This window comes from Poeciliopsis prolifica, unplaced genomic scaffold, assembly GCF_027474105.1.
Source record: "Poeciliopsis prolifica strain line A6 unplaced genomic scaffold, Auburn_PproV2 SCAFFOLD038, whole genome shotgun sequence".
In the NCBI taxonomy this organism is placed as follows: Eukaryota; Metazoa; Chordata; class Actinopteri; order Cyprinodontiformes; family Poeciliidae; genus Poeciliopsis; species Poeciliopsis prolifica.
The window spans coordinates 4,430,720-4,438,228 of NW_026562413.1; the positions used below are offsets into that span (position 1 = coordinate 4,430,720).

A 7,509-nucleotide genomic window follows, 5' to 3' on the forward strand; every position below is an offset into this window, starting at 1 on the left:
CTAAAGATACAAAATATCAACTTTCAGATTTTGTTTCCCTAACCAAGTTAATGTAGCCTACATTCAATGCAATATATGCCAACCTAAATCCCAAAAACAATGAGATCAGTAACAGCTCAACAAATAAAACACCATGCAAAGCTCATGGAACAATGCACAGTCTTCCTGCTTGTTCATAAAGGGTTTAAACTACAGCACGACGACTGGAGGTCCCCCCGCAGGAGCCCTGCAGCGCCCTGCAGCCAGCTCCGCATGCAGAAACATGACCCCTCTGTGTATACAAACACACAGCAGCGAATCTGTCAAATTATTTGGGGGAGTGCGACCAGCATAGGAGCCAGCAGTCGCGCTGCGGTGATGATGTGGAAACTCCGGGGAGAAGGAGACGTGGGGTGCTGGACTGACTGCTCTCACAGAGACCTTGAAGTGGCCACGGAGTCTCCACCGTGCATGAGGTTCTCTCTGTGGGGTAAGATTAGACGTGGTGGCTTCCTCTGGTTGCGGCAGCGCTGCCTCTGTCTGTCCTCCCGGGCTGAGTTAGTATTGGATTACAGGTTCACACGCTCGCTCGCAGACCGCCCGTCGCCCCGACCAATTGCTCCATTCATTCCTGCGCCGGAGACGGCCGTCGGCCTCTGATTGGTTATCAGCGCCGGTTAGGGAACTTTCCCACGGCCAGCGCGTGCTGACAGCCGGCCAGCCACTCCTCGTCACCACCGGGACACACACACACGCGCGCACACACACACGCACACACACACACACAGAGGAGGGGAGGATGGGAGGTGAAGGGCTCAGAAAGTCCACTGGACCGCTGTCAAAGTTTCTTCAAAGATCCTCTATGTCTGGAAAGATCAGTCTCTCCCAAAACCACAGAGAATTTCAAACATGCTCCCCGAAAATCCAGTAAAAATCATCTGAATTTGAAAATATATCGCCTTGCTTTCCAAGGTCAGACCTGAACTTGTATGCTGTGACATATCAACGTAACTTGGCTTGATTTGTGGTTTTTATCTGTGGTTATTGTTGTGGTTCTTGACCTGGGCAAAATGGCTCACCACCCAGGGCGTCATCATTGACAACCTTGTCTACCTAAACTAAGATTTAGACAATGTTTTTGTTTAAATTGTTTGCTATAATCAAGTTATTTAGACTTGGGAATGCTTGCTTTCCACAAGTATAACTTTGAAATTCATAAATATCATGTTTGGGGTTTTTTTAATCCAATTTTTTGGACAGATATTGTAGCAAGTGATATAAGATGAAACTTTCTTTATGGAACCATTTCAAATGCAATTGAAACTGTATGACTGACATGACACTATACAACCCATTCCCAACCTTTTGCTGCACAAGGCCTTCTGGACGATTGAAAGAAGTCAGCAACACGTTTCCCTGTCACATCACTTAAAAAAAAAGAGACCAATTCAGCTGTTTGGAAATATATCCAGTTACAAAAATCTTTCACCAACCAAATCAAAAGAGCTCATTATTTTTGAAGCTGCTTCCTGAGCACATAGCTAATGAACAAGCTAATTGATCAACTCGTCGATAATTTGGAATATTATGTTCAATCCATGACTTCTGTCAAACAAATTGCAATGAACAACTGCACACATGACTGGTGTGGGCAAGTATTTGAAATTATTTTTGTAGCAGACTTAGAGAAATAGTTTCCTTCTTAGAAAAAACTAAGAGAAATGAGATAGTAGACTCAACTTATCCAGATGCTGTTCCACATCCAGAGTTGGGTAGTAACTAGTTACACTTACTCCTGTAACTTTCTGAAAAAAAAAATGTGATTTTCGGATTATTTTTACTATGCTGAACTTTGAGTGATTTTATTCTGAGGTATTGTTGCTCTTACATGAGTATCATGAAAAACAAACATGTTTTAGCCAAACATTCAGCAGACACACCGGCAAGTTTCATCATTTTTTTATTGAAAGAAACGGGTTTGGAAAAAAATGTTCTTTTGTCTGATTTTGTTGGTTTTTGTTACTTACATGAATCACTGTGATTTCGGTCCTTACAATGCCAAAATTTCCACTTAACTTCATATTTTTATTTGTCAGATGATGGAATTTTTAAATATTGAATGATTGATCATTTGCTCAGTTACTCGGTACTTGAGTAGACTTTTTACCAAATACATTTTTTTTTACTCTTTTTTGAGTTAAAAAAATGAAATAAAAAGTAAAATTTTGGGGCACTCAACCCACCTCTGCCTAAATCCGTGGCTACATTTGCTTATCCTCAACTACGACATATCGACACATCGGCGCAGGACACAGACGCCACACATGCAGAAAAGAGCACAACTTGCAGATTCAAAATGTTTGAACAGAAATAGATCTAAATGGCAGGAATAGCAGCGCTCTTCTTTTTTTAGAAGTTAAAAACACCAGCGGTCCCATCATGGTCTGATTGTGAAACAAAGAGCCCTCAAACTCCTCAGAAACTCTCGACTTGAAGAAACTCAAAACGACCACAGACCACACTGCTGTGTCATTTTGTACTCGCACCACAGCGGTTGTTTTGCAGATGTGCATTCTTTTAAGTTCTTTGTTGTTGTTTTCCAGGGCATCTTTACATCTGCTTGCTGTCCAAATTGACATGTTGTTGTTGTCATATATATTTTTGGGTATTCCATATTGAAATTTCTTGCAAGTCCAAATATGTGGCTATCGTTTTGATTTCGCTCATGACCATCAAAATAGTCCCCAGAGTGAGACGTCTGAACTTTTATTCCCCTCTCAAGACTCTTCTAGAGGCGCTGCTGCTGCTGCGGCTGCGCCAATCAAAGTCCTGGCGGCTCTCTGATTGGCTCCTTCGAGCCCCGAGCCCCGCCCCCGCTGGCGGGCAACACAGTTGAAATGACACCGTGGGAACGCCGAGCGCTTTCAAACAGAGGCGCTTCGGACGAACCTGCGCGTTACGCACGTCTGGAAATACTCTGAAAAATGAAACGGAGTCACGACTTTAGCTCGTCGGACAGCGAGCTGGATGAAACTATCGAAGTGGAGAAAGAGAGCGCAGATGAGAATGGGTAAGGTTTCTCATCCCCGATTTACGTCAGACAGACTTTTCAGTGAGTTTTGTTTGACTGACAGTCCATTCGTTTTGACCGCTTCAGGAACATGAGCTCTCCTCTCGGCTCCATGTCTCCGTCAACATCCACGCAGGTGCAGGCGCGGAAAAGACGCAGAGGAGTAAGTCAGATCAAATTTGAGAAATCCGGCGAACTCTTGTGATGCTTTAGTCGGCAGATTGACGCCTAACGGAGTGTTGTTCATTCGCCAGATCATAGAGAAGCGGCGCAGGGACAGAATAAACAACAGCTTGAGCGAGCTGCGCAGGTTGGTTCCCAGCGCCTATGAGAAACAGGTGAGCGCACATGTAACAACAATCAAATGCTTTAGATATGTCGTGTGTGGGTTGTTTTTTTAAAATTTAAAAATAATAACCATAATATAAATTGCCCCCCTTCCATACTCTAGGGTTCAGCCAAGCTTGAAAAAGCAGAGATTTTGCAGATGACTGTGGATCACCTCAAGATGCTTCATGCTGCTGGAGGCAAAGGTAAAAAAAAAGCACACAACCTCGTTGCTCTCACTGGTCTGTTGCACAGCCCAGTCCAAGACTGTGTGGGACCATAATGACTGAATTTTTGTTTTCAGTGCCTTCCGTAACTTGATCAACAGGTCCCATCATTTCAACTGTGTTTTTAAATGCTGTAATCCGTATATTGTGTCCTGTTCTGGCAGCCGAGGCAGGAAAATAATCAGGGTTTATTTCCATTTTAGTTATCATATCGTCTAGGATTTCTCTGCCAAGGTTATTTTCTTTTTAATTAGCGCAGAGAATAAGCAAATATATAGAAACCACAGGCATGGAGGTAATGTTTGAAATACCATATAAAAATATACCCTGGTGGGTCTGGTTGCCTTGCTGTGTCAGTGTGATATTTGCTGAACAAAAGGGGTGATCAAATCTGATTTTCCCTTTTGCATGGAGTGCATGATAGATCAACAAACTGGTCAGGGTGCAAGAATGATAAAGAGGAATGCAAAGACAGTCAGGAATAAAACAAACTAGATTGAAGCAACTTGGGAAATTATGACACCGCTTGACAAAGTGTAATAATATTGTTATAAAATGAGTTTATATGTGGCATAAAGATAAAACCTGGTATACATATTTTGAGACATTAAATATATATATATATATATATATATATATATATATATATATATATATATATATATATATATATATATATATATATATATATATATATATATATATATATATATATATATATATATGTTCTTTGGAAATTTTATTGTGGTTTCCAGAGCAGAGAGGTTGCTATGCGCTTAATAGAGAATAGTGCTTGTTGGACGCCGTCTCGGTTTTTCACAAAGTCAATCCTGCATAACAGTTTTAGGGAAAGCCAGTTAGTCCAATTTTACATTCTTTTCAATAGTTTGCCAAAACATATTCAACTTAGTAAGAAAGTTGAAGTGTAAAAACTGTTAAAAGGATTTCAAAACACGAACTTCTTAAACAAGAAATATTTTCAGACTATTTATATTGATTTATTATGTTTTAATACAAGCTTTACGAGTTCTGTTTACCACAACATATGTAAAGATCAGCTCTCCAATTGAGATAAAACCAAGCTAGACGTTTGACCAGACTTTGAGTCTGGCATGTGGTTTTGAGAGCAGCATGTACAAAGATATGAATCACTCACAGTGGAAGCACAGACAGTCATCTTCTAGTTGCCAACATTTCCAAATTCAGCCTGTTCCATGACCGACAGAGGCTGAAAGTTCAAAGCAATAAAACAGAGCACCTTTATCTGCAATATGTTCAACCTTCCTGTTACCTGCTCTCTCCTAGCCTGACTGAACCACAGACATGTCTCAATGTTTGATTTTTTGTTCTTAGCTCATTAACGAGTTTCATACGATTGCTGTTGTCATTCACTCCGTGAAAAAAAAAAGTTTGCTATTTCAGAGCAACTGGTCTTCGAGCTTCTCATTGTAGTCATCAAAAAGTTTTTTTCGGTGCATACCAAATTACCAGTGATCGTTTCCTTCCAACAAAAATACATTTGTAGACTTGACGTGTATCGCAATTTTGCGCGAGTCGCCTCAAGTCGAGACTTGGTTTCCCTGAAGGCGAGGGGATGATTACACGTGCCGGAGCCTCTCTTTAGCTCTGAGTTTTGTGGTGTAAAATTGAAGTGGTTTTCTTACCTCATCCCCCCAGGTTATTTTGATGCCCATGCCCTGGCGATGGATTACCGTGGTTTGGGCTTCAGGGAGTGCCTGGCTGAAACCGCCCGCTATCTCAGCATCATCGAGGGCCTGGACAGCACAGACCCTCTGCGAATCCGCCTCGTCTCTCATCTGAACAACTACGCCAGTCAGAGAGAGGCTCACACCGGCCTGAGTCACCTGGCCTGGGGTTCTGCGTTTGGATCCCCTCCTGCCCACATTGCGCATCCCATCCTCCTCCAGCACCAACAGGGGGCTCCTTTGGCACCTCTGCCCCGCAGCACCACCAGCAGCCCTCATAATCCTCTGTCGTCCACATCTTCCTCATCTCCCTCCTCCTCCACCTCGCCCTCATCCTCCTCGCTCGTCGCAGAGACTCACGTGCCCGGCAGACGCAGCGACAGCGCCACCCCGCTCTCGGACCAGGGTCCGATCAGGATCCCGTCCACCTCTTCTGCTCCCACCACCGTTCTGCACCCGGCCCTGGTTCCGTCGTCGGCATCCAAGCTCTCTCCTCCGCTCCTCTCCTCGCTTTCAGCTTTCCCCTTCGCCTTCAGCGCCTTCCCGATCATCTCCCCCGCCACTGCCATCAGCCCCCCGGCTCAGAGCGCCAGCGTGGGCAAACCCTACAGACCCTGGGGCATGGAGATAGGAGCTTTCTGACTCAAATAGCACCACCTGCTTACACAGACTCGTTTCACTTCCCAGCTGAGCCGGACTCAAGGGCAAGACTTTATGTTCCCTGCTAAGAAAGTGTTATGTCTTCTTCTATTTTGATGATATCCCACAGAGGAGAGTGAAATGTTTATACATTTTGGTTCTTTTTTATATATATATAAATGAATAAAAATACAAGTAAACATCGACAAAAGGGATTTATTGAGCGGATCGATCCCTCTTCAGTAGCTTCACCCTCTTCTTTGTCAGCCAATCAGAAATGGCTTTTCCAGATGCTCAATAAGTTCTTTGGTGAAAACAAACCCCATCTGCCCCCTTTGTTGTTTTCCCGAGTTGCATGAAGATGACTGGATGCCCTGGCTGCAGCGGGGAGGAACGGGGCTCAGAGTCATGACACAACTCCTTCCCCACCCCTCTTTTTACGACAGTTTATGGGGTGTAATAACTGAAACCAGGTGTCTGTTTGGCTAAATACTCCGAATTAAAGCTCCAATACCAGCTTGGCTCCAACTAATCATACGCCGCCGCACTGTTGCCCAAGTCGTCTTCCTAACTTCCGTTTCCGTTCTGCTGTGAATTCTCACATTTGTTTTTCTCTGATGTAAACGAGGCCAGGTTCGTTCACCATGTGTCCAAGTTATTTGCATACTTTGTCTAGTATCACAGCATCGACAATAAATGTATTAGAAAGAGTCAACTCAGTTTCAATGAAGCGCGACCACATGATTGTTCAGAATGGCATTTAGGAATGTTTCTGCATCATCTTGTGTTGATATGTTGTAAAATTAAGGCTACAGGTCGTTGTTTTTTTCCCACCTTGTCTCCAGTTATCTATGTGCATTTATTTGTTGAGTGTTACATTGTTGCCAGTGATGATTCTGAAGCCCTTTAAGTCAAATCAGTTTCAGAGAAACAGGATCACATAATTGATTAAACGGCTCGTGTTGTAGACGTGTTTTTTGTGTCCTCACTTTCAGCCTGTATGGTCTGTGGTTGTACAAAGCACAAACAAAACGGCAATAAATTAGTTGTCAGTTTTCCATTTCTGTTACTGCTGTTCATCACATGTTCCCTGCAATAAACCATCCATTCTGGTAGATGTTGTTGATTTATTGTTGTTTGGCCAAGCGTGTGTACATTCTGGAGTGTGTGTTTGCTTGTTGATGCTCGCCGTTGTTTTGCCCGGTGACTATGAATGTGTGTGTGTGTTTGTTTTCATGTGTGCGCGGTATCGACGGCTGGTATCAGATGCGGCTGCTTGTTTCTCTCAGCGGCCCTCTGTGTGTGCACAGGAAACCATTAACAAGGCGGGGATATCCTGGACAATAGCAGGGCCCGGCCGGACCCGTGCGCTCCGTGGGAACTGGAGGAGGGAAAGAAAGAAGGAGAGAAAGAAAGAGAGAGACGATTAAAAAAAAAAGAAAGGAAGAGAGGAAGGAAGAAAAGGGATGAAAAAACGAAAAGAAGAGAGGAGGATGGCAGGAATAGGTGAGGGAGGGAGGGAAGGAAAGAAATCAAAGGTGGGAGCAGAAGAGAGGAATTG

The 7,509-nt window shown here is 43.5% G+C and overlaps 1 protein-coding gene across 1 annotated transcript; it reads left to right on the forward strand.

The window, feature by feature from the left end:
- The first annotated feature begins 2,918 nt into the window (after positions 1-2,918).
- On the forward strand, positions 2,919-7,063 carry hey1 (hes-related family bHLH transcription factor with YRPW motif 1). The gene is made up of 5 exons (XM_055054115.1): positions 2,919-3,049; positions 3,137-3,212; positions 3,304-3,387; positions 3,501-3,582; positions 5,281-7,063. The coding sequence occupies exons 1-5, from the start codon at positions 2,964-2,966 to the stop codon at positions 5,949-5,951; spliced, it is 999 nt and encodes a 332-aa protein (XP_054910090.1). The 5' UTR covers positions 2,919-2,963; the 3' UTR covers positions 5,952-7,063.
- Positions 7,064-7,509: the final 446 nt, after the last annotated feature.

Coding starts and splice junctions, on each gene's coding strand:
- hey1 (XM_055054115.1), top strand. CDS start 2,964: ATGAAACGGAGTCACGACTTTAGCTCGTCGGACAGCGAGCTGGATGAA. Junction 3,213..3,303: donor CGCGGAAAAGACGCAGAGGA/GTAAGTCAGATC, acceptor TTCATTCGCCAG/ATCATAGAGAAGCGGCGCAG. Junction 3,583..5,280: donor TCATGCTGCTGGAGGCAAAG/GTAAAAAAAAAG, acceptor TCATCCCCCCAG/GTTATTTTGATGCCCATGCC.